The 26,912-nt window shown below is 37.4% G+C and overlaps 1 protein-coding gene across 4 annotated transcripts in view; it reads left to right on the top strand.

The window, feature by feature from the left end:
• Positions 1–434: 434 nt before the first annotated feature.
• CUNH11orf65 (chromosome unknown C11orf65 homolog) overlaps positions 435–26,912 on the top strand; it is a 63,175-nt gene continuing 36,697 nt past the window's right edge. For 3 of the 4 annotated variants that reach the window (XM_032838319.1, XM_032838321.1, XM_032838318.1), the window contains exons 1-3: positions 435–529; positions 15,927–16,016; positions 25,941–26,033. In XM_032838319.1, coding sequence (XP_032694210.1) covers positions 15,936–16,016; positions 25,941–26,033 — 174 coding nt within the window. In that variant the 5' untranslated portion in view covers positions 435–529; positions 15,927–15,935. The remainder of the gene's footprint in view (positions 530–15,926; positions 16,017–25,940; positions 26,034–26,912) is intronic. The other variant, XM_032838320.1, reaches the window with a different exon arrangement.

Genomic DNA, 26,912 nt, shown 5'->3' with positions numbered 1-26,912 from the left:
TAGACTACAATCACCTGTCACTTATTCATTGATCCTGAGCACTAGCTGCCAAATCGATAAAAGGATCCGTTTTCTGATTCACAAATGAATAAAATACTTAAATATGAAAGATTTTGTGTATTTCTCCCACATCTTTAAATCCCTTGGTGGAAGTGACCAGACTTTGCAGTAAGTTTAGCCCCAATTCGCAGAAATTTCCTTTGGTTTCCCTTTCAAAATCCTTTGCCTCAAAGCCATTAACGATCGCAGAGAGAGCTCACAGGTGTGACTATCACTTTTTTTGTTTTGGATCCCCCTGGAGACGGTGACGTCCGGATGGAGGAAAGGGCGGGGCCAAGGGGCGGTACTAGGGGGCGGGGCCAAGGGGCGGTATTAAGGGGCGGGGCCAAGGGGCGGTATCAAGGGGTGGGGCCAAGGGGCGGTACTAGGGCGGGGCCTCGAGGAGTTGAGAACGGAAGTCGAGCGCGTCATTTCCGTCTGCTGTGTAACCGAGGAGTCCCGCGGAGCTCGGGAGCGCGGCGATTGACAGGTGAAGGGAACGGTGTCCCCTCCCTCTCGTCAGTACCACAGCAGTTCCGCCCGACTTTGTGGCGCCTGGTCTGAGCCTACCCTTCTCCAGAGCCCTAAAGGCCCCCTGCCCTTGAGTTCCGCTCCCCAGCCCACCCCTTAAAAACGTACGGTGTCCCTGAAGTCGCCCCCTCCCACCCCCGCCGGCCTCCAGCCCCTCTGACCCCGTTGCTGTGGCTGGACGCCCTCCCTGCTCGTTCTGCCACCTCCCGGCCCTAGCTCTTCGCACCCCCTAGAGACCTGGTTTCTCCCCCTTGAGGCCAAGGGCAAAATAACTTGTTAACCCACCATATATATATATATATTTTTTTTTTTTCTGGACTTTTTTTTTCCCAGTTCGACCCCTGACACTGTTTCCTGTCGTTTCATTGCGTTGTTTGGAGCTAGAAAAGGGAAAACGTTCTTTCAAGCAGTACGTTAGTGGTTGTTTGCCCTCCTCCGCCCTCAGGATAAAGGACTACAAGGAAAAAAGGAAGAGCGAAATGACAGAACTGATTTTTTTTTTTAAAAGTCACGAAACACTTTGCTGGGTTCACTAACACAAAGGAGGAAGTGTAGGTTCTGATCCCAGCAAATTAGCTTAAAATACTCTTTCCCAGCTTTTAAAGTAAGTGGTACTGAGAATTCAAAGACTGGCCTTGGGGGCTTTTTCTCATGAAGATAAGGTCATTGGAGTCTTAATCTATTAAAATAAAAATTACTGTCAATTTGAGATAGAAAGTCTTCCATTTCTGAATCTGCAGGTGGAACCTGGATGTAGTAAATTCCTCCGTTACATGAGCGGTGTGGTTCAGTGGTGCTTTTTAGTGTCTTACAAGTGAAGTTTTCACGTTGGTTAATTTAGAGCCTCATTATAACCCTGTGAAACCCGTGTTGCTGTTCGTCTAAGTAACTGTCCCTCCCTGCTCTCTTCTCTGGACTGTGTTCTCGTAAACCTACTCAAAAGACGTCCACTCTTCAATTAAGGCCTCTCAGGCACCTTTAATTTCTCCCTCACTACGGGATCATACCTAACAACATCTTAATATGCTTTAATGTCTCTCATATTTAAAAAAGAACACCCCTGGAGTCCATGCCTGCTCGCCGGCCGCTCTGTATCTCTGCTTCTAACCAGATGTTACTGTACTGTCCCGACTTTGCCACCTCCTTAACCTCCTTAACCTATACCGGGCTTTCTTCTTGGCTACTCCGCTGTAAACAGTACTTAAAAGCACTTACCAGCGACTTTATCTGGCCAAAGCTTGTTCTTTATTGTCAATTTACTTGACCCTCCGTGTACCTTTGACAGAACTGAGCACGTTCTTGGAATATGCGGGGTACCGTCACTGGCCAGTGATGTGAGGGACTCGTTTCTGAATCAGTAAGGTTGAATATACTGTTGAAGATACTGTGTCAGGATTTTGCACTATCCATAATGCAGTGGTGACCCACGGCACATTTATGAATGAAGTGTCCTCTACCATTTTCACCACCGCTTTCTTCAGTCTAGACAACTGGCAAAACAGCATTTGTAGTGTTTGTCAGTTTTTGTGATGAAAATACCCTGGCCGTGCCGAATTTCATGATACCAAAATGACCCCAGGTATTGGGAAGAAACGTCCCCTAGTGCACCATGATCTATCATTTCCACCAGACCTATATCTGTAGGTAGCCATGTAGGCCAGTAGTTCTCAACCACAGGTGATTTTGCTCCCCAGGGGACATTTGGCAATGTCGGGGGCCATTTTTGGTTGTCACAGCTGTGCTATTGGCATCTAGTGGACAGAGTCCAGGGATTCTGCTAAACATCCTGCCGTATACAGGACAGCCTTACAACAGAGACTGCAGCCACAGTTATCAGCAGTGCCACTGCAGTGAATATGAAAAACTTCAAGAAATCGTAGTAAAATGTAGTGTAGGGAAGGAAGAAACTTTTACTATCCTAGGTTTTGTAATTAGGACCCGCAAATTAAACTGACAAAAGACTAATTAACCAGAGAAGAGGTAAACAAATTTTATTTGCTTATAATACTTCAGTTTTACATGCACATGGGGTCTCACAGAAAAGGAATTAAAAACCCAGGGGCACCTGGGTGGCTCAGTTGATACAGCGTCTCTTGATTTCAGCTCAGGTCATGGTCTCAGCATCGTGAGATCCATCAAGTCCACGTTGGGCTCACAGGGGTCCTGCTTGAGATTTTCTCTCCTCCTCTCTCTGCCTCTGGCACACCCCCTCCCCTGCTTGTTCACTCACACTCTCTTTCAAAATAAATAAATATATAAAAAAAATTAAAAACCCAAAGAGGAGTTTAGGCCCAGGGTTTTATATACCACTTTAATAAAGGGTGGTAAATTGTGGGAAGGTAAATTTATAGGGAAATTAGTAAAGGTAAGGGTTATTTTATTAAAGTTTGTTTGTAAACATCCATCTCAGTGCTGACTTTTTATCTCTGGTGATAATACTTTTCTCCTGTTGGTGCAGTAAAGGAGAGACAAAACACCTTCAGAAAGGGAAATTTGTGCCCCACCTTTAGGCAAATGGGGAGGTAGAAAACTTTTCCTGCATTTGTTCTTTCTAAATTGCTTTTAGCTGAAAACAATCCTTGTGCCAAACTGACATATTTTAAGGTGGTGTATTATGATCCCCTAAAATAGTAAAATAATTAGTAGGTGTTAAATTTTGAGTATTTGTTACCTTTATTTTATTTGATTATGAGCTTAAATAATTTTTAGTAATCACTGTGTTTAAAAACCACCTTACAAAATTCTTGAAAATTTACATTTTGGTTCCACTGAGCTAATATAAGCCAACTGTGGTACACCATCCAAACCAGAAGTTCGTAGTCCGTTTCCCGTATAATTATTGTATGATTCCTGCCCACTTCTTTGACCTTTTCTCCCCTGACACTTCTGCCTGTTCTTTCAGCTGTAACAACCCTACTTTCTTTCAGCTGCTGGGACACACCAAGCTTCTTATCTCAGAGCATTTTTATCTTCTATTCCTTGTGCCTGGACCTCTCTTCTACAGTTTTCCTGTCGTTGGTTCTTTGCATCGTGAAAATGAATGTCTTCTCAGTAGCGAGGCCTTCCCTCACTGCTTATGCTAACCTAGCCCTGATCATTCTTTGTCCCACTATTCTGTTTTATCTTCTTTTCCTTATTGCACATGCATTTTTTTGTTTTTACCTCCATGTTTTGTTTTATTTTATCATAATTTTAAGTAGGCTCCACACTCACTGTGGGGCTCAGACTCACCACCCTGAGATTAAGAGTCGCATGATCTACCAAGTGAACCAGGCAGGGCCCCCCTTTTCTTTAAATATTAAGTATTTACTTCCATATTTCAGATAACTTATTATTCTGCTTGTTCTTGATTTCTTTTAGATGTAGTTATTGTCTGATATCTTTCTATAATACAGGCCTCTTATACCAAAGTGCCACAACACACATACATACTTACACACACTCATCCTCTTCCCCTCATCTTCCTAATTAAAACCACAACAGAGAAATCCTGCCATAATACTAAGTAGGATCAGAAATTTAATTGCATACAATATAATGTTGAGTTAATCCAAAGTAACTGAATATCCGAGGTCAGCCTACTTTGGAGACAGAAGCTAGTCAGCAAACATTTTATATCCAAATTCATATATCATGGGTGATATCATAGAGCATATAATCACAGGGCATTACTGTACTAATGCAGGTAGTGGTAGGGTTAATACTAATATTTACATAGTTATGATTGTGTAATTATTCATGGATGAGCCAGAGCAAGCTTAGTTTGTTTCCTTTTGCCCCCCTTCAGAATGATACTTTTGTAAAATAAAAGTGAGTTGCTAGAGAAAAGAATACAAATAACAAAGAGGTACTATGCAAACTGTAAGACCTCTGATGATGTGTTAGTGTACCACAGCCGGGTCAAATTGCTGCAAAACTTTGACTACTCTCAATTTCTTTATTTCATCTGGTAACACGCAATTCAGAGACTGACATGGGTCTATGAACACGGAGAGTAGCACAGCTCCTAGAGATCCGCCTACAGAAGACCCATCCTGACCCCTTTCGTTCTACTGCTTCTGATCTTTGGGCCAAGCCTGCAGTGAGTTGTCCTGCTGATGACAAACTAATTTTTATTTTTTTTAAAGATTTTATTTATTTATTTGACAGAGTTACTTTAACATACTGATAAGTAAAGAAAGCAGAAAACATGTATAGTTTCATCATATCAATGAAACAAACCTGTGTGGAGTGGGTGGGTGTATACATATGGGTGCACATGTATATATACGTGTAAATTTGAAATATATAAGAAAAGATCTGGAAGAGTTACACATCTATTAATGGATAAAGATAACTTTGAAGAGCACACTAGTCTACAAGAAATGGAGATGGATTTTAACTTTTATTCTATACTTGAAATTTTTACTATAAGAATGTATATGTGTCATTTATATAATAACTTTTAAAGTAACTAAATCTAGACAGTAGTATGAATAATTTTGGATTTTATTTTGTTTTTTTAATTTTGGATTTTAAACGGTAAGGAGATACTAAATAAAGAATAATATTTACACATTCTTCTAATGCCATTTAAGTATTGCCCCGATTCTGTGGTTATTTGTCAGTAACCAAATAACTATATTCTGTGTTTTGACCAGTGAAAAAGAACATGAACAGGAAAACATGAGTAATGAATCAGGGTGACCACCACACTTCAAATTTCAGTATAATTATTTTTCTATTTTTTTCTCACATTTCAAAGTTGAAATTTTGGTGTAATTTTTATAAGATTTTATTTATTTATTCATTCATTCATTCATTTATTTACCAAAGAGAGAGAGCGAGAGAGAGAGAGACAACACAAGCAGGCAGAGTGGCAGGCAGAGGTGGAGAGAGAAGCAGGCTCCTTGCCGAGCAAGTTGCCGAACGGGGAACTCTATCCCAGGATCCTGGGATCATGACCTGAGCCGAAGGCAGTGGCTTAACCCACTGAGCCACCCAGGTGTCCCAAAATTTTGGTGTAATTTTTAAAAGTGACAGTAAATCACAGATGGCAAAGTTAACCGTATTTATTTTTTTAATGATAGATATAGGGACAGTGTCCTTAAAAATTATTAAAGTTGATCATCACGCTATTTATAAAGAAAAGGCTTTTTTTCCTGAAGTGTCTTGAAATACACAGATAAGCTGGGGCACTTGGGTGGCTCAGTGTGTTAAGCCTCTGCCTTTGGCTTAGGTCATGATCTCAGGGTCCTGGGATTGAGCCCCGCATTGGGCTCTCTGCTCAGCAGGGAGCCTGCTTCCCCTTCTCTGCCTACTTGTGATCTCTCTCTCTCTCTGTCAAATAAATAAATAAAATCTTTAAAAAAAAAAAAAAAGAAATACACAGATAAACTATACTTCTTTTCTACCTCCTAGTCAAAAAGAGTACCTCAAAATACTATCCTTTGACACAAATTAGCAAATGTTTTAACCCACTGAGCCACCCAGGTGCCCCAAATTAGCAAATGTTTTAAGCCCCAAATATCATTCCTTACTATCAGTTATCTGTAAATTGTGAGAATAAATGTTCAGTTACATCAGTTTTTAAATCAGAGTAATGCCCATGGATAGTGCCTATTTTGTTTTTCCACTTTATTTCTTTTCAGTGTTCCAGCATTCATTGTTTATGCCCCACACGCAGTGCTCCATGCAATACATGCCTGCCTTAATACCCACTGAATCATGGAACACTACATCAATAGCTAATGATATACTGTATGGTGACTAACAAAACTAAAAAAGAGTTACAATTTATTGAGTAGTTACAGTCCTAAATGCTTCTCCTGTAGTACCTAATTTAATCCTAATTCTGTGAGGTGCAGATACTATGAGTCCCCATATTTCACAGATGAGGAACTGAAGCTGGAATAAGTTAAATAACTTACACAAAATCACACAGTGAAGTATGAGGTAGAATTTTTTAAAGATTTAAACCCCCATATTGCACCTCTGTGGCTCAGTGGTTAAGCATCTGCCTTCAACTCAGGTCATAATCCCAGGGTCCTGGGATTAAGCCCTGCGTCAGGCTCCCCCACTCAACGGAGAGTCTCCTCCTCCTGACCCTCCGCCCACCACTTGCTTTCTCTCTCTTGTTGTCTCTCAAATAAATACAATCTAAAAAAAAAAAGATTTAACCCCCCATGTATCTCACTTCAGACCCACAGACTTAACCTATATCCCCATGCCTCCTATATTATTAAAACTATTTGATAGTTTTTATAGACACTTTCTCCCTATTAAAAATGTTAATTTTTAAAGCTCAACAATAAATACAGTTAGGAAGAAAACATTAATTTTAAGCCTAAAATAAACATCAAAAGAAAATAACAAAACATTTTTTCTTTAATTTTTCCTATAAATGGCATATCCTATAGAGAATTTTTCTCTTTGGTCTTTGTCTCTCTAAATTAAATGCACGTATTAGTCAATGTCTGTTATATATTTCATTACTTCAGGGATTTGGGATTTATAAATTTCACATTTTGAAATAACAGTTCAGGATTTTTAAGTTGAGCACAATTTATTCACTTAGTTTGGACTATGGTAAGGCATCTCAGAACCATATTGCTGGTATAAATGTAATGAATAACATTAGTTATACTGGGAAGTATTAGTAACAGAGATTAAGTAAAACCCATGGTTCTCCCTGTGTTCAGTGCAGGACCCTCCTCACACACTTTTTTTTATTTAACTATCGGAGCATTGTGTTCTTTATAATGTAACCTCACAGAATTGTGACACTGAAAGTGCCTTTGCAGTTAATTTATTGCAGTGCTTTATTTTACAGCTAATGAAACTGAAGGCTAAAGATGTTGAGCCCTTTGTCTAAAGTTACAATAAGTAGCAGTGTGAACTAAAACTGAACCACATGGGCCGTCTCTTAGTTCAGTAGTCTTCCTTCTATAATTCCATGTACAAAAACTTTCGCAAAGAGTGGGTTACTTACGAAGCTTATGTATAATTTGTATTTCCTCTCCTTATGTATACTGACAACAAAGAGAATTGTTGTACATAATTTATACAACCTAGAGAAACAAAATTCTTGCAGTACACTTTTCTGATAACACTGGAGCAATATTGGAACGGTTTCATTATTTGACCTAATTAATCATTTAATTTTGAATGACATCCTTTTTTAAGATAACAAATGCTTAAGCAGTATAAGAATTGAACTTCCTACAAATTTTTTATGTATTGTAAAACACGCAAAAAGCAATATTAACCATCTTAACAGCTCGTGAGCATACAGTTCATTGGTATTAAATACATTCGTAATGTTGTGCAGCCATCACCACCATCAACCTCCATAACTCTTTTCATCTTGTAGAACTGAAACCCCATACCCATTAAACTGTAACCAGCCTGTACCCCCACCATGACACTGGCAACCATCATTCTGCTTTCTGTGTCTATGGTTTTGACTACTGTAACTATCTTATATAGGTAAAATCATAGGTTATTTGTCTCACTGGTTTATTTCAATTAGCATAATATCCTCAAGGTTTATTCATGTTGTAGTGTATGTAAGATTTCCATTCTTTCAATAACTGAATAATCTATTATATGTCTGTATCACAGTTTTTTTATTCATCCGTTAATGGACACTTGGGCTGCTTTTATGTTTAGCTATTGGGAATAATGCTGCAATGAACTTGGGTATACAAATTTTTCTTTGAGATCCTACTTTCACTTTTTCATACACACCTAGAAATGAAATTGCTAATTCACATGGTATTTTTATTTTTAGTTCCTTTAGGAATTGCCATATCCTTTTCCATAGTGGTTTTACCATTTTATATTCTTACCATCACAGTGCACAAAACTGCCAATTAGTCCACATCTTTGCCAACATTTCTTATTTTCCGTTATTTTTTTTTTAAATAGTAACCATCCTAATGGGTATGAGGTGGTATCTCATTATAGTTTTGATGTGCATTTTCCTAATAAGTAGTGATGTAGAGCATGTTTTGTCTGATTATTGGCTGTTGGCATATCTTCTTTGGAGAAACATATATATTGTCCATTATTAAAATCAGGTTGTTTGGTTTTTGTTGAGTTTGGGGAGTTCTCTGTTCTGGAGGTAAACCCTTCTCAGATACATTATTTGTAAATATTCTCTCCTACTCTGTGAGTTTCTTTTTTATTTTGCTAGTGTCTATCGATGCATAGAATTTTATTTTATCATGAAGTCTCATTTGTCTATTTTCACTTTTGTTGCTTATTCCTTCGGTGTCATAGTCAAGAATTCATCACCAAATCCAATGTTGTAAAACTTTTGACTTGTTTTCTTCTAAGCATTTTATGGTTACATAGTCTTATAGTCAATAATTCAATCCATTTTGAGTTAACTTTTGTATGTAGTGCTAGAAAAGAGTCTTCATTCTTTTGCATGTGTATATCCAATTTTCTCAACACTCTTGAGAAGATTATTCTTCGCCCATTGAATGGTCTTGGCACCTGTCAAAAATCATTTGGCATGTATATGTAAGGGTTTATTTCTGAAGTGTTTATTCAGTTAGTCTGCGTGTTTGTCTTTATGCCAATGCCACACTGTTTTGAGTTCTGTGGCTGTATAGTAAGTTTTGAAATTGGAAGTGAGTCCTCCAGCTTTTTTTTTTAATTTAATTTTTTCAGTGTTCCAAGATTCAGTGTTTATGCACCATACCCAGTGCTCCATGCAATCCATGCCCTCCTTAATACCCACCACCAGGCTCACCCAACCCCCTACCACCCTCCTCCAAAACCCTCAGTTTGTTTCTCCGAGTCCACAGTCTTTCGTGGTTCATCTCCCCCTCCAATTTCCCCCAATTCGCTTTTCCTTTCTTTCTCCTAATGTCCTCCTTATGCTCCAGAGGTAAGTGAAACTGTATGATAATTGACTCTCTCTGCTTGACTTATTTTACTCAGCGTCACTGAGCTTCTTTCTTTATCAAAGTTGTTTTGGCTATTCTGGGTCTCCGGAGATTCCATATAAACTTTGAAGTGGGCTATTGTATTTCTGGAAAACAATGTCATTGGAATTTTGTTAGGGATTGCATTCAAACTGTAGATCATTTTAGGTGGTATTGACATCTTAAAAAGTATTAAGTCTTCCAATCTGTGAACATGGAATGGCATTTTCATTTATTAATGTCTCTTTAATTTCATTGTTTTGTAGTTTTCATTATACAAATCTTTCACTTCCTTGATGAAAATAATTCCTAAGTATTTTATTCTAGTTGATGCTAATATGTATAATTATTTTTGTAATTACTATTTCAGACTGTTCATTGTTATTGTAGAGAAATGCAACTGATTTTCATTTGGTGGCTTCATATCCTACTACCTTGCTGAGTTCATTTTTTAGTTCTAAAAGTTTTTGTGTGGAATAATTAGGTTTTCTATTTTTAAGATCATATTATCCAGAATAGAGATGATTTCACTTCTTCCTTTCCCATTTGAGTCCCATTTATTTGTTTTTCTTGCCTTATTTCTCTGGCTAGAACTTCCAGTACTATGCTGAACACAGCCAGTGAAAGCAGACTACCTTGCCCTGTTCTGGATGTCAGAAGCAAAATTTTTAGTCTTTCACCACTGAATATCAGGTTCACTATGGGATGTTCATATATAGTTTTTATTACACTGAGGCATTTTCCTTTTATTTCTAGTTTGTTAAGGGTTTTCATGAAAGGGTGTTCAATTTTGTCAAATAGGGGGTTTTTGTTTTGTTTTGTTTGCAGTGGAGATGATCATGTGGGCTTTTTCTTTTACTCTGCTAATGTGGTGTATTACATTGATAAGTATTTGTATATTTAATCACCCTTGCATTCCAGGAATAATCCAATTTGTTCATTGTGTGTAATTCACTTACATGCTGCCAAGTTTGTGTGCTAGTATTTTGTTGAGGATTTTTGCATCGATGTTAATAGGAATGTTGATGTGTAGTTTTCTTACGGTGTCTTTGTCTGGCTTTGGTATCAGGGTAATGCTGACCTCATAGAATCAAGGTGTTCTCTTCAGTTTTTTTGGAAAAGTTGAGAAGGATTGGTATTAGTTCCTTAAATGTTTGTTAGAATTCACAGTGAAGTCAAGTTTAGGGCATTTTTACTTGGGAGATTTTTTTTTTTTTAAGATTTTTATTTATTTGTCAGGGAGAGAGAGATCACAAGTGGGCAGAGAGGCAGGCGAGAGAGAGGGGGAAGCAGGCTCCCTGCTGAGCAGAGAGCCCGATGTGGGGCTCGATCCCAGGACCCTGGGATCATGACCTGAGCCGAAGGCAGAGGCTTAACCCACTGAGCCACCCAGGCGCCCCTACTTGGGATATTTTTTATCTGATTTATTAGTTGGGAGATTTTTTATCTGATTCAATCTCCTTATTTTAGTTATAGGTTTAATCAGATGTTCTATTTCTTTGTGTTTGGTAGGTTTTGTGTTTTTAGGAATTTGTCAGTTTCATCAGGTTATCAAACATGACTATAAACTATGATTCATTGTTCATAGTACTGTAGAACCAGTAGTAATAGCCTCATCTCATTTCTAAATTACCAAAAGTAATTTTTTTCTCTATCAATCGAACTAAAGATTTGTCAATTTGAGTGATCTTTTCAAAGAATCAATTTTGGTTTCATTGATTTACTCTGTTGTTTTTCTGTTCTCTATTTCTTTTATGTCTGTTCTAATCTTCTCCTAGCTCTGAGTTAAATTTTTTGTTCCTTTACTAGTTCTGTAAGTTGTAGTTAGATACTGATTTGAGATCTTTCTTGTTTAATGTGTGTATAGTTCTGAGTTTCCCTCTTAACATTGCTTTTACTGCTTTCTATAAGTTTTGATATGTTGTGTTCTAGTTTTCATTTTCCTAATTTCCTGTGTAATTTCTTCTTTGATCCACAGTTTATTTCCACAAATGTGTAAATTTACTTGTTGTTGGTTTCTAACTTCATCCTATTATACTTTGATAAGATACTTTGATAACTATCTTTCCAGAATACATTAAGACATAAATTTGTGGGGGCGCCTGGGTGGCTCAGTGGGTTAAGCCTCTGCCTTCAGCTCGGGTCATGATTCCAGGGTCCTGGGATCGAACCCCGCATCGGGCTCTCTGCTCTGCAGGGAGCCTGCTTCCTTCCTCTCTCTCTGCCTGCCTCTCTGCCTACTTGTGATCTCTGTCAAATAAATAAATAAAATCTTTAAAAAAAAAAGACATAAATTTGTGGCCTAATACATAGTCTGTCCTGGAAAATGTCCCTTGTACACTTGAGAAGAATATTCTGCATTTGTTTGATAAAATTGATAGATTGTGTTGTTCAAGTCCTCTGTTTCCTTATTTATTTCTGTCTGGTTATTCTATCTATTGTTGAGAATGAGGTATTGAAATCTACAACCATTATAGTAAAGCTATATATGTCTATGGCATATATATATGTCTATTCCTCCCTTCGATTCTGTCATTTTTTTGCTTCATATATTTTTGCTGGTCTATTATTAGATGCATAAATGTTTGTTATATTTTCTTACTTCGTTGAACCTTTTATTAATGCATAATGTCCTTTGTCTATTTTAAACTTTTTTGATTTAAAGTCTATTTTGTCTGATATAAGATAGCCACCACTCCTTTCTTTCGGTTACTATTTGCATGGAATATCTTTTTCCATATTTTCACTTTCAGTCTGTTTGTGTCTTTGAATCTAATGTGAGTCAATTTTACATAGCATATAGTTGGATTTTGTGTTTTTATTCATGCTGCAAATCTCTGTATTTTGATTGGAGAGTTTAAACCATTTACATTTAAAGTAATTAGTGATAAGGAGGGCTTTACTTCTGTCTTTGCTATTTGTTTATGCTTTTTAACTTTTTTTTTTTAATATTTTGTTTATTTGACAGACCGAGATCACAAGTAGGCAGACAGAGAGGGGGAAGCAGGCTCCCTGCTGCGCAGAGAGCCTGATGCAGGGCTCAATCCCAGGACCCTGGGATCATGACCTGAGCCAAAGGCAGAGGCTTAACCCACTAAGCCACCCAGGTTCCCCTATGCTTTGTAACTTTTTAAAAAAAGATTTTATGTATTTATTTGTCAGAGACAGAGAATGAGTGAGCACTAGCAGGGGGAGTGGCAGGCAGGGGGAGAAGCAGGGTAAGCAGGGAGCTTGAAGTGGAATGTGAACCCAGGACCCAGCAATCATGACCTGAGCTGAAGGCAGACACTTGACTAACTGAGTCACCCAGACGTCCCTGCTTTATAACTTTTTAATCATTTCCTGCATTACTATCTTCTTTTGTGTTTAGTTGATTTTTTTGGCGAAACATTTAAATTAATTTCTCATTTCCCTTTGTGTATACTCTATAGCTGTTTCCTTTGTGGTTACCATGGGGATTACATTTAACATCCTAATGTTATAACACTCCATTGTGGATTTATGCCAGTTTAACTTCATTAACATAGAAAACTCCTCTTTTATAGCTCCATCCCAACTCCTTTTAATTGTTGATGTTACAGATTACATCTTTATGCATTGTGTGCCCCAAAACACAATCTAATATTTTAATTATATTTGTCTTTTAAATTAAACAGTATGTGGAATTACAAACCAAAGTTACAATAATACTAGTTTTTAGAATAATAATTTTTAAAAATACATTGTTCTCTTAAATTATGTAAAAAAAATAGAGTTACAAATTATAGTTACAATAATAACAGCTTCTATAACTACCTGTGTATTTACTTTTACTGGAATTTCTATTTCTTCATATAACTTTGAGTTACTGTCAAGTATCCTTTCATTTTTCCCTGCAGCATTCTCTTGAAGATTTTTTCAAGTCTAGTAGCTGTGAACTCTTAGAGCTTTTGTTCACCTGGGAATGTCTTAATTTCTCCCTTACTCTTAAAGGACAGTTTTGCTAGATGCAGGATTCTTGGGTTACACCTTTTTTTTGTTGTTAAACATTTTGAATATATTAACCCACTGCCTTCTGGCCTCCAAAGTTTCTGATGAGAAATCTGTTAATGTATTAAAAATTCCTTGTATGTGATGAATCACTTATCTCTTGCTGTTTTCAATAGTTTATCTTTCACTTTCAAGAGTAATTATAATATGTCTTGTTGTGGATATATCTTTGCATTGATCTTAACTTGGAGTCTGTTGAGGTTCTGGGATGTTGATATTCATATATTTCATCAAATTTGGCATTTTTCAGCCATTATTTCTTGAGATACCTTCTCTTTCCCTTTCTTTTCCTCATCTTCTGGGACTCCCACAATGTGCATGTTGATCTCCTTACTGGGGTGCCATAGGTCTCTTCGGTTCTATTCACTTTCATTCAATCTTTTTTTCTATTTCTCAGACTTGACAGTTTCCTTTGGTTTATTTTCAGGTTTGCTGATTGTTTCTTCTACCTGTTCAATTGTGCCTTTGATTTCCACTAATAAATTGTTCCTTTCAGTTTTTCTACTTTTCAGCTTCAGAGTTTCTATTTGGTCTCTTTTTAGGTTTCATCTCTGTATTGATATTTCCATTTTGTACATCATTTCTTGACTTTCTCCATGTCTTCCTTTAATTTTTTTAGCATCTTTAAGACCGTTGTTTTAAGGTCTTTGTCTAGTAGATCTGCCATCAGGTCTTTTTCAGTTCAGTTTCTTTTGATTTATTTTTTTCCTAGAATGAGCCATCATTTCGTGTTTCTTTATATGCCTTGTTTTTGTTGTTGTTGTTGTTGTTGTTGTTGTTGTTGAAAGCTGGAAATTCAAATTTAATAATACAAGAACTCTGGAAATCAGCTTTCTTTCCTTTCCTCAGAGTTTACTATGTGTGGTATTTTTTTTTTTAATTGCTATAGTCTGTTTCTGCAGCTTACAAGGATCAGACAAGAATCAGCCTGAATTTTAAACCTAAGATCTTCTCAGTTTTCTGAGTCTGTGCCTTTCCCTGGAATGACTGGTCACTTTCTAATTTTCTCCATATATGTAGTTATTTTTGAATGTCCTAGTTTTGAATGCCTGCCTTCCAAAGGGGGGGGGGAGGGGAACAACATAGCAGGAAGGAAAAACCTTTTAAATTCCCTGGAAGTTGCTAGATGGGAAGGGCTTGCAACAATGGTGGAGGGTGGACATACAGCACCAATTGACTGCCCTCCTGTTTGTCTGTACCTCTGTGATCAGAAGCAGCAACCAACAACCCCAACACAGATCTCCTATATTTCCTGGATAGAGTCCTTTCTCTCCACCCCCACTCCCACAAGCTGTGTGCAAGTTGTTCCAGGAATATGTACACAGCTGCTGCTGCTGGGGCTGAGGTGAGGGAGTGGATAGCTAGGACTGGGCTAAGAGCCAATATTGACCCGAGTTAACCACAGTTTACCCCCCAAGCCTTCCAAGCCTTCAGTAGCTTCCAGAGTTCCAAAATAGTTAAATTAGATTCTGCCAGTGTAGTTGTCTAGGTGGGGAAAGAGATTCCTGGCACTTCCTATTCCACTTTCTTCCTGGAATCCTCTGTCTACTGCAACTTTTTAAAGGACTCATAAGCTATGATTTTCTGACTTCTCCCATTACTTGTTTCTTCACAGTATTGATAAAAACTATGGATAGAACTAGTGGTTTTGTTTTGCTTCTTAGTGGTCAGGATTCAACTCTTTTTTTTGACAATTTAACACATGATTTATTAACTTGTCAACACATTTCCGAGTTACACAGTAAGAAAAATTCTATAGCATCTGTAATTCTAGGTTAGAAGCCTGGATGAATTTGGAATGAAACTGTGCATGTTGATTAAGAAAAGTTTTTTGGGGGGCACGTGGGCGGCTCAGTTGGCTAAGCATCTGCCTTTGCCTCAGGACACGATCCTGGGATCAAGCTCCATGTTGGGCTCCCTTCTTAGTCTGCTTCTCCCCTTCCCTCTGCTTCTCTGCCTGCTTGTGCTTTCTCTCTCTCTCTCTCTTTCTCTGTGAAATAAATAAATCTTAAAAAAATATTTGAAGTCATTGAATGGGGGACATGAAAGGTCATGGATTTCAAGAGAAACTGACCTGGGTTTAATACTGGCTTAGTCAATCACTATTTGACCTTCGGCCTTGAAGTGCAGTCTTCTCATCTCTAACACAAGCAAATTGGCAAAATCTGCTATGCAAGATTGTTGTTTAAATTAGAAAAGAGAAATTGGAACATACAGGCAATCAGTAGTAGGTAACAATTTTTATAAAATACATAAAATAAAAAGTAGGTAATAATTTTTATAAAATTATTTTGATACTAAATCTCATCTGTATTATTTCCTTTATTAATCTTCTGTTTTTCTTGAGTTCTAATGAGTTTCATAATGGAGTTCATAAAAAAATTTTGAGCATACGTATTTTGCTTCTTTTAGGTCTTTCAAATGCCTTGGGAAGAGGAGTCAGAACTTACAGAGAGGGATGAAGCTGCCAGAGTCATTCAGAAGGCCTGGAAGTGTTTCCTTGTGAGTTTATTTCATTTTTTGCAACTTGATTACAATGTAATTTATATATCATAAGATTCAGCTGTTTAATAGTTTTTAGTATACTTATGGATTTGTGTACTACCCTTTGCTTTCAAAGCACACATTTTTTTAGAAGGTCAAAAAGTTAGCAATCATCTTGTTAACCTCACAAATCCTTACTAGCTCCATATCAGGGCCAGGCCCTTTGATAATGGCTATGATCAATGTAAGTATCACTAATAAGGTTATTTGGCTTTCACCTTTAAAACTTTATTTCTTGACTCAGGGATCAGGTTTTTGAGCAGGTGTTAGGGATACATTCACTCATTAAATATTTACTGAGTACCTACTTTTGAAGACAATGTTTAAATAATGAACTGTGTCTGAATTAATGCATTTATTCATCATGCTTTAGTATGGGCATAGCTGGTCCCATTGGTGTAAGGATTATTCCAATGGGATTTACCTGGTTGGGTGAGAGCCAACAGCTGAAATGACTCTGCTCTTTCCTCTGTGACAGCAGCAACATTGTCTGTGTTTGATAATTTTGTGTGAAGTGGTATGACTCTGTTTCTGGCACACAAGAATACCTTTGTATTCTTTTTATTGGCTCATCAAGTCTTGCAAAATAGCTTCCATTAGTTGTTTCTTTTGCCTCTTTCAAAGCCATAAAATCCATAAGTATTGATTTCTAATACAAAAATAATTTGCTTTCAAAATATATCCCTTTGATGGTTTCTACTAGTCTACTTATTAGCTCGGCTTAAGCTTTTCTGTTATTTGTAACTTCCTTTATCCCACATCCAAATCCAACCAACATTACTTTGTATACCTTTTATATTCCTAGCGAAGAACTTTTACAATACCTTTTTGCCCTTAAGGAGTTTTAGTAGAGAAGCCATGTATATAAACAGACAAGCGTATGTATATAAACAGACAAGCGTGTGTATATGTGTATCTTAACAAGATGGTGGACTGAGCACACATCTTTACTTTTTGTCCGTGCAGAACCCTATTAAAATGACAATACACAGAAAGTTAACCCATACCAGAGAGAAGGGACTTCATGAGCAGATTAATTTTATCTCATTTTTGGAAAACCAAAAATAGATTGTTACATCCCTTTGGATAGAACTGTGTAGAAGACTTGCCTCGCCACACTTCAGAGGGGCTCCAGTGAGAGAGCTGGTTTGTCACTGGGACCCTAGAAAGCCTATCCATTCAGAGTTAGCAATTTGAAAGAACTGGAAGGAGAATGACCGTAGGCAAGGGGTTTAAGTGTATGTAGGACAGCTGTGACAGTTGTCTGCCCTGTCACTTCAAGCCCCAAAGCAGCAGGTAGATGGATATTTACCATAGGTCAAAAAATTTGCTCATAGATGGATATGTACTCTAAGGGGGAAAAACCCTGATGACTTGTCTCTTTTTTAAAAAATTAAATGAACTATTTGGAAAAGCTAATTCTTTTGCAGATTTGGCGCTCCACAGTAAAAGTCTCTTAATTTTAGTATTTGAAAGACACCCTGCTTGATTGCTGGCTACCTAACCATACCCCCGCCAAAAGTCTGTTGATTATCTGATTCCACACATATTACAAAGCTCCCAGACCATCTTCCCATTCGTGTGTGAGAACAATGGCGAAATAAGAGACTTAAAAAAGCCCAGGATACTCCCAACTAGTTCCCCTGAAGAACTGACACAGACCTTCATTCTTTTTTTTTTTTTTAAAGATTTTATTTATTTATTTGACAGAAATCACAAGCAGGCAGAGGCAGGCAGAGAGAGAGGAGGAAGCAGGCTCCCGCTGAGCAGAGAGCCTGATGCGATGCGGAGCTGGATCCCAGAACCCTGGGATCATGACCTGAGCTAAAAGTAGAGGCTTTAACCCACTGAGCCACCCAGATGCCCCCAGACCTTCATTCCTAAGTATTAATGCACAAGCAAGGATCAACTGATATTTAAGAGAAATAAATGATGTTAAAAAAAGAGAGAATGAGAAAGGAAAAAATGAAGGAAATAAAAATGGTGATCAGTTTAGTTAAGATCAGTATGTTGAATGGCTCTAAGGGGGTATATTTGGAGATAAAATGGTACCTCCTGCAACAGAAGGTATAACTGCACAGTTACGTTTGAAAAGTGTTTAGAAACTGAAAAGAAGCTAACCATGGAAGCCATGGTTCAAATATAAGGATAATTAAAATAGTTCTGAGATTCAAAGAGAACACATTTGATCTTAAGTCTAGAAACATTCTGTTTCAGGTGGTTTAGAGGATGACTTCTAAATAAGGAAGTGTCATTTTAACATATTACATGGCCCTATAAATGAATAATCTGCAGAGTCAAACTAATGTAAATGAAGGTATTTTCTTACATTTGAATATTTTAACCCACTGATCCACCCAGGTGCCCCAACATTTGAATATTTTAGATCAAAATAATGTATTTTTAAGTAAAATAGTGTAGAAGAACTTACAAATAAAAGCACTTCTTTTAGCCCCTCCTAGTCTTCTCTACCCTCATATCCTTAAGGCAACCACTTTTAACCATTTTTTGTTTTAGATCTTTAGTAGTAATTTCTGTGTTTCTGCATAATACGCTTGGATAATTATCTTTTATTTACCAACTTTAGAAGTGACCTGTTGACTTTCTGCAAAGAAAATTGAGAGCTTATCTTGCTTATCCCTTACACAGTACCATGTGGGATTATTTTTTTAGTTCCTCTATTTGTTACCTTCTTTCTTTCTTATGTTTGTTGTTGTTACCTTCTTTCTTTAAAGGATATTTAAGCCTTTGTTTCTTGTTCCATCATGCTAACATGACATTATGTGACTTCTTATTATATATGATGAGGATATAAATATCCCTACCCCACTCTTTTTAACCTATGCTCCCAATCTTCAAATCCACAAATCCCATCACATCTACTATTACACTGCCAATATTCATTTGGAGGAGTCTCTCAGATATCCTGAACAGAAGTCCTTTATTGAATATGTGTGTTGCAGATATTTTCTTCAGACTGGCCTCATTTCATTCTTTTTTTTTTTTTTAATTCAGTCAATCAAGTTTGTTTTTTTTTTTAAAGATTTTATTTATTTATTTGTCATAGAGAGAGAAGCGAGAGCGAGCACAGGCAGACAGAGTGGCAGGCAGAGGCAGAGGGAGAAGCAGGCTCCCTACCAAGCAAGGAGCCTGATGTGGGACTCCATCCCAGGACGCTGGGATCATGACCTGAGCCGAAGGCAGCCGCTCAACCAACTGAGCCACCCAGGCGTCCCGCCTCATTTCATTCTTAAAGGTGTTTTTTGATAATGAGAAGTCTTGAGTTTTCATTAAATCCGATTTATCACTTGTTCTTTATGGTTAGTGTTTTCTGAGCCCTGTTTAAGCAATATTTGCCTACGGGCACCTGGGTGGCTGTCAGTTAAGTGTCCAACTCTTGATTTCGGCTTAGGTCATGATTTCCTTGTAGTGAAATCAAGCCTCATGTCGGGCTCCACACTCAAAGTGGAGACTGCTTGAGATGCGCTCTCTCCCTCTGCCCTCCCCTCTTCGTGCTGTCCTTCTCTCTCTAAAATAAGTAAATAAATCTTAAAAAAAAAAAAAAAAAAAAAAGAAAAAAGAAATGTTTGCCTAAAGAGGTGACATTGCCTCATAAGAAGACCAACTAGCCACTATCCGTAGAAAGCATTCTTATGAAAATCCCAGAGCCAAGGACCAGAGAGACAAGGACCACATTAGAAGGATAAGAGGAGGGTTTTAACTTTGATCACATCACTTGGCACAAGGCAGCCCTAAGGAGCCCACTGGGCCTTTCCTTTCCCCAGTGGGGAATGAGATCCCAAGGTGGACACCTGACTCACCCAGCACAGTATTACATGTCAAATATTTGAAATAAATCTGAGGGGAGTGTTTATGTAACCTGAAGCCAGAAGATATCCTTCTGTTTTTTTGTTTTTGCTTTTGTTTTTTTTTTTTCCTAGAGGCTTAGTTGCTTTAGTTGTAGATTGAGATCCAGTATCCATCTCAAATTAATGTTTGTGTATGATGAGAGGTATGGACAAAGTTCTTTTTTTTTTTTTTAAAGATTTTATTTATTTATTTGACAGAGAGAGAGATCACAAGCAGGCAGAGAGGCAGGCAGAGAGAGAGAGGGAAGCAGGCTCCCCGCTGAGCAGAGAGCCCGATGCGGGGCTTGATCCCAGAACCCTGGGATCATGACCTGAGCCGAAGGCAGAGGCTTTAACCCACTGAACCACCCAGGGGCCCCAACAAAGTTCATTTTTTACTTTATGGATAACCAAATGATTAAGTACCTTTACTGAAAATGCCATCATTTCCATAGTAAATCACAGTGGTGCCTTTGTTTAAATCATGTAATCATATATGTGAAGTGTTTCTATAGTCTCTGTTCAGTTGTGTTGGTCTATTTGTCTTTATTTGAGTCAATACCACACTGTCTTAGTAACTGTAGCTTTATCAGAAGTATGGGTATATGGCAGTACAGTCCTCCAACTTTGATGTTCTTCATGATTGTCATAGTTATTCTAGAGCTTTTGCATTTCCATGTAAATTGTAGAATCAATTCATTAATGAAAAAAAATTATTATGGAGATTATATAATTAGAATTAAATTGAATCAGTAGATCAGTTTGGGAGAAAACTGAATTTTTCTACACTGAGTTTTCATGAACATGGTACATATCTTTATTTATTAGATCTTTAAAATTTTTTCTCCCAGGGATGCCTGGGTGGCTTAATTGGTTAAGTGTCTGCTTTCCACTCAGGTCATGATCCTGGAGTCGTGGGATCAAGTCCTGCATTGGGCTCCCTGCTCGGGGGAAATCTGCTTCTCCCTCTACCTGCTGCTCTTTCTCTCTCTGACAAATAAATAAAAATCTTCAAAAAAAAAATTTTTTTTTTTTTCTCTCCAGGATGTTTTTTAGTTCACAGTGTAGAAGTCTTAAACATCTTTCATTTTACTTCTGGGTATTTGACATTTCTTGACACCACTGTAAGTGGTATTATTTTTAGATTCTATTTTCTGATTGTTCATTTCTAGTTTATAGAAATGTAGTTTATTTTTACCTGCTGACCTAATATGCACTTATTTCTAATTGCTTTTTTATAGATTCCTTTGGATTTTCCACTTAAGTATGTCATCCTTGGATGATAACTTTTACTTTTTTCTTTGCAAACTTTATACCTTTTGTTTCTTTATTGCACTGATTAGACCCTCCAGTGCAAGATGGAATAGAAGCAGTAATTGTGGATATTCTTGCCCTTTTATTGAACACAGAAGACATGTAATATTCCACCATTAGTTAAGATGTTACTTGTAGTTTTTTTGTAAAAACTTACCATCAGTTTGGAGAATTTAACTTTATTCCTAGCTTACTTTTTATTCTTGTTGTTATGAAAACTCTGGGTGTTGAATTTTATCAAATGCTTTTGCTGTGTTTACTGTATGATCATTTGGTCTGTTTTCTTCATTCTTTTTATGTGGTGAATTTCATTGATTGATATTCAAATGTTAAACCAGCCTTGCATTCCTGGAAAAAATTCTACTTCACTGATGTTTTATTACCCTTTTGATATATCCTGGATTTGATCTGATAAACGTTATTGACACAAATGAACAAACCTGTTAGAATTTCTAGGAAAAAAAGAGTTTCATTCAAGCCCAAGTTAGAACAGATGTCCTGGATACAATCTTCACAAAGAAGAGAGTGCTTTGATAAGGGAGAACATTTGGTGTAAGGCTGTATTCATTTTATACATAAAGAGTTACAAATTATTAGACAAAGAACATTTTAGGAAGTTGCAGACCTTAAGTTTCCTGTATATGCAGGGCTTAGACTTCAGTTTTAGAGGAATCAGGGAAGTTCCTTCTTTCTCTTTCATGTTCAGAATGTTCCTTTCTGGTTATTCTCTTTAACAAAGCAGATATACAGTGTGTACTCAGGGAAGAAATAGAATCCATGCTTTGAAGTTTTGCCTAGTTACTTTCACCTTGGTAAATGTTAAGGTGTAGCCTCCCCAGAGTCCAGGAACAGGACCCATAGGCATTAAAAATAGAAATTTCTTTTATCAACTTTCATTTAGGATTTTTGCGAATTTGCTCATGAATGTAATTTTTATTTTTTGTCATATCCTTCTCAGCTGTTGATATCAAGATTATGCTGGCCTAATAAAGAGAGTTGGGAAGTACTTCTGTTATATTATCTGAAAGAATTTGTGTGATTAATGCTATTTCTCCTATTAAGAGGAGAATACGTTGTTAAAATATTGTGTGTAGGAGTTTTCTTTATGAAAAATTTCTAATTAGGGATTCCATTTCTTTAATAATACAGGACTATTCAAAACTGTATTTCTTATGCCCATTTTGATGTTTCTTTTCAAGGAATCTGTCCATTTTCTTAAAATTGTCAAATTTATTTGCCTAAAATTGTTTATAGTCTCCTCTCACTATACTTTTAATGTGTATAAGATCTGGGGTGATTTATATTGCTCATATGTGTTTTCTCCTTATTTTTCTATATCTGTCTTAATCTTTAATAAAAGAAAAAGCCTGGTTTTGGCTTTGTTGGCTTTCTGTTTTAACTCTACATTTCATTAACTGGTGATCTTTATTGTGTTTTCCTTCATTTTTTGAGGGAGTTTGATTTGCTGTTCTGTTTCACACTTCTTAAGAGGGAACATTAGATCTTAGATTTACACATTTATTCTTTTTTTTTAAAGATTATTTATTTGACAGACAGAGATCTCAAGTAGGCAGAGAGGCAGGCAGAGAGAGAGGGAAGCAGACTCCCTGCTGATCAGAGAGCCCGATGCGGGGCTCAATTCCAGGACCCTGAGATCCTGACCTGAGCCGAAGGAAGTGGCTTAACCCACTGAGCCACCCAGGCGCCCCCATTTATTCTTTTTTAATAATATATGTATTTAAAGCTATTAAGTTCTCCCTGAGCATTCCCTTAGGTATATCCCACAGGTTTTGATATGTCATATATTTATTACATTTCAGTTTAAAATATTTTATAATTTCCATTGTGATTTTTTTTGATCCATGATTGATTGATTTTAAGGATTTTATATTTAAGTAATCCTTCCACCCAACATGGGGCTCAAACTCACAACCCCAAGATCAAGAGTGCATGCTCTACCAAATGAGCCAGCCAGGCGTCCTGACCTGTGAGTTATTTAGAAGTGTGTTGTTTATGGGTTCCTGGGTGGCTCAGTGTGTTAAGTCACTGCCTTTGGCTCAAGTCATGATCTCAGGGTCCTGGGATAGAGCCCCACATTGGGCTCCTCGCTGGGTAGGGAGTCTGCTTCTCTCTCTCCCCTTCCCCTTGCTTGTGCTTTATCTCTCAGATAAATAAATGATTTTTTGGAAAAGTATGTTGCTTAATTACCAAATATTTAGGAGTTTTCTAATTACCTTTCTGTTATTGGTTTTCAGATTTAATTCCACTGAAGTCAGTTATTTATATGATTTCAATAACTTGAAATTTGTTGAAACTTGCCTGGCCTAGAAAAAGTCTATTTTTGGAAATGTTCCATGTGAATGTGAGAAAAAAAATGTATACTGACATATTTAGGTCAAATTAGTTAATCATTTTATTCACATCTTTGGTAGCTATGTTAATCCATTTGGGCTATTATCACAAAGTACAATAGACTGGGTAGATTATAAATAACCAAAATCTATTCCTTACAGTTCTGGATTCTGGAAAGTCTAAACTCATGGCACCAGCAGATTTGGTGTCTGGTAAGGATCCACTTTCTAGTTATAGGTGAACAGTTGTCTTCTTGCCATGTCCTCATGTAATGGGAGGGGTCAGGGATCTCTCTGAGGCCTTTTTTTTTTTTTTAAGAGAAAAGGGAGGGCTAGAGGGAGAGGGAAAGAGAGAATCTTAAGCAGGCTCCATGCTCAGCATGGAGCCCAACATAGGGCTTGATCTCACAACCCTGAGATCATGACCTGAGCTGAAATCAAGGGATGCTTAACCAACTGAGCCACTGAGGTGCCCCTGAAACAATCATATGGTTTTTATCCTCTCTCTTGTTGATGTGATGTTTCACATTGATTTTTGAATGTTGAATCACCTTTGCAACCCAGGAATAAATCCCACTTAATCGTTGTGAATTATTTTTTTAATTTATACTGGGACTCAGTTTGCTAATATTTTGTAGAGGGTATTTGCATCTGTGTTCATCAGAGATATTAGCCTATAGTTCTCTTTTTCAGCAATATCTGTCTGGTCTTGATATCAAGGTAATGCTGGCCTCATAGAATGAATTTGGAAGTTTTTTTCCCTCTTCTTTTTTGGAATAGTTTAGAAAAATAGGTATTAACTCTTCTTTAAATATTTGGTAGAATTTGCCCGTGAAACCATCTGGCCCCGGACTTTTGTTTTGTGGGAGTTTTTGATTACTGATTCAATTTCTTTGCTGGTTATCAGTCTGTTGACATTTTTTGTTTCTTCTTGTTTCAGTTTTGGGAGCATATATGTTTCTAAGAATTTCTCAATTTCTTCTAGATTGTCCAATTTGTTGGCATATAGTTTTTCACAATATTCTCTTATAATCCTTTGTATTTCTGTGGTGTAAGCTGTTATTTCTCCTCTTTCATTTCTGATTTTGCTTTGAGTCTTCTCTCTCTCCCTCTCTTTATTTATTCCTTCCTTCCTTTCTTCCTTCCCTTCTTTCTTTCCTTCCTTTTTTCTTTCTTTCTTTCTCTTTTTCTTTCTTTTTTATGAGTCTAGCTAAAGGTTTATCAATTTTGTTGCTCTTTTCAAGGAACCAGCTCCTGATTTCATTGATCTACTCTACTGGGGGTTTCCCCCCCAGGTTTTAAAACTTTTATTTGCATATTAAAAAATTGTGCATTCCAATAATTTAAATCATTTGAACAACAAAAAAAATGGCACTTCACAGCTTCTAGGACATGTTGGACCAGCTTTCACTGTTGTCCCACCCAGCTTCTTTGTTCACCAGCATACAGGTTCTTTTCCTTCCCTGACAGCCAGATAGGTAGATGAGCATGGCAGGTGTCTTCCTTGTGGGTAGTTATGTTTTGATGTGAGCTGCACCATTGCCACAGGCAGTTGCCGTGGGATTTTACATTGTCATACTGGTGGTGTGGGTTACTTCTGTTAGAATTGATCTGAGTTGATGTAAGCATAGTGAGGCAGAGCAGACTTTTACCAAGAGTTACTGAGGGTTTGTGGGGGGCATAGGGCATAAGGAGAGTGTTACCAAAGAAATAGTTTTCTGAGATAGAATTGTTTGGAGTAGTCTGCCTAAATATTGTGCTAACGTGAATAGTAGATCGGGTTTGTAAGTCAGTGGCATTACTATAGGAATGAGGTTCTGTAATGATAGTAAGATAATAATTATTTAGTGCTTTTTTGTGCCAGAAGTTGTTCTTGGAGCTTTACAAATATTAACTCATCAATTCTTCACCACAGCTGTATGAGATACCCACTGTCATTCTGGTCGTTCAGCTGAGAAACTGAGTGGACAAGCTAAGCAGCTTGTCCACGGCTTGTCCACGGTCACATGGTTAATGGGAACCCAGATAATACTGTGCCAAACTCCATGTTCTTAACCAGCAGGCTGTTTTGTCTTTCTCCTGATTTACTCTGGCTGCCTAGAAGTGACTCTACCAACATTCTGGGTATTTGATTTATAGTTGCTAATGTAGTTCCACTATTAAGGGTAAAACTGTTTGTGAGAATAAAACCGGTATTGCCTAGCTTGCCAGAGCAAACCCTGAGTGGATAAGATTTCTAAAATCTAGTTTATATACATAAAGTCTATTTTTACAGTTTTTACTGATTTTGCCCTAGTTAGGCACAGAGCTTTAATTAGAGGTAGAAAATCCAGTTTTGACAATAGAATCTTATGTGCTTGAACCTTTAGAATGTCGCTGTATTCCAACACTATAAAGGACTGATTGATATCAGAAGACAAGGGGAGCCACGTCAGATAGTGAAATATATTGATCCTAAAGAGGTGAGCATGGTATTTATTCATGCGGCATTTGTTTTTTCCCTGCAAAATGTGTGAGTGCTCTATAAATGTGTTTGTGTTTCTTTTTAAAAACTTTCTTGAAGTGTGACCCACACATGGAAAAGTTCATAAAACAAAAATGTGCAGCTCGGTGGGTCCTCACAATCCCCCTGTGCAGCAATCACCCAGATCAGAGTCTCAGACAGACCCATGGCTTGTGGCACTCTGTACACCTCTGCACGTTGCAGCCAACTCCCTGCTCCCAAAAGGCAACCACTAGGTTGAATTGAAGCTTTGTTGTTGTTTTTTTCCAGTCTTCTCTGTTTTTGAACCACGTGTAAATAGAATCCTCTGGTGCGCTTCGCTATCTTATTCAACCTTGCCTTCGTGTCGCTGAATTTTATTCATTTTCTAAAAAATAATGATGGTTATTTAATTTTATGAATATACTACTGTTTATTCATTCTACAGTTGATTGACATTTGTGTTGTTTTTCCAGTTTGAGTCTGCTACAAAGACTGCTTTTGGGAAAATATTCATCTGTCCTGTGTACGTGTGCATGGATTTCTGCTCCACCCAGAAATGGAATTTCAAATTCTTTTCCAAAGTGACTGTACAATTTGTATTAACCATCATTAGTCTTTTGGAATTCTTGGTGCTCTGCATCCTTACCAATGCTTAATATTATAAGCTTTTTAAGAACAGTCCTCCCTTTAGACATACTTAAAGTTTTGGTCCCAGCGCCTGCCTTCTTAGTTCTCTATCTGAGGCTTTGGGCTGAGGTCTTCAGGCCCCTGTGCAGTCCCACTCTGAGTGAGTCCATGCACACTCTCCTTCCTACTCCCCTCCCATTCACACCTCGGGGTCCATACAACTGCTGGA

This window comes from Lontra canadensis, unplaced genomic scaffold (assembly GCF_010015895.1).
Source record: "Lontra canadensis isolate GAN:19392208 unplaced genomic scaffold, GSC_riverotter_1.0 scaffold104, whole genome shotgun sequence".
Classification (NCBI taxonomy): domain Eukaryota; kingdom Metazoa; phylum Chordata; class Mammalia; order Carnivora; family Mustelidae; genus Lontra; species Lontra canadensis.
Note: the sequence above shows the minus strand (reverse complement) of the source record. Positions and strands in the feature narration are given on the sequence as shown.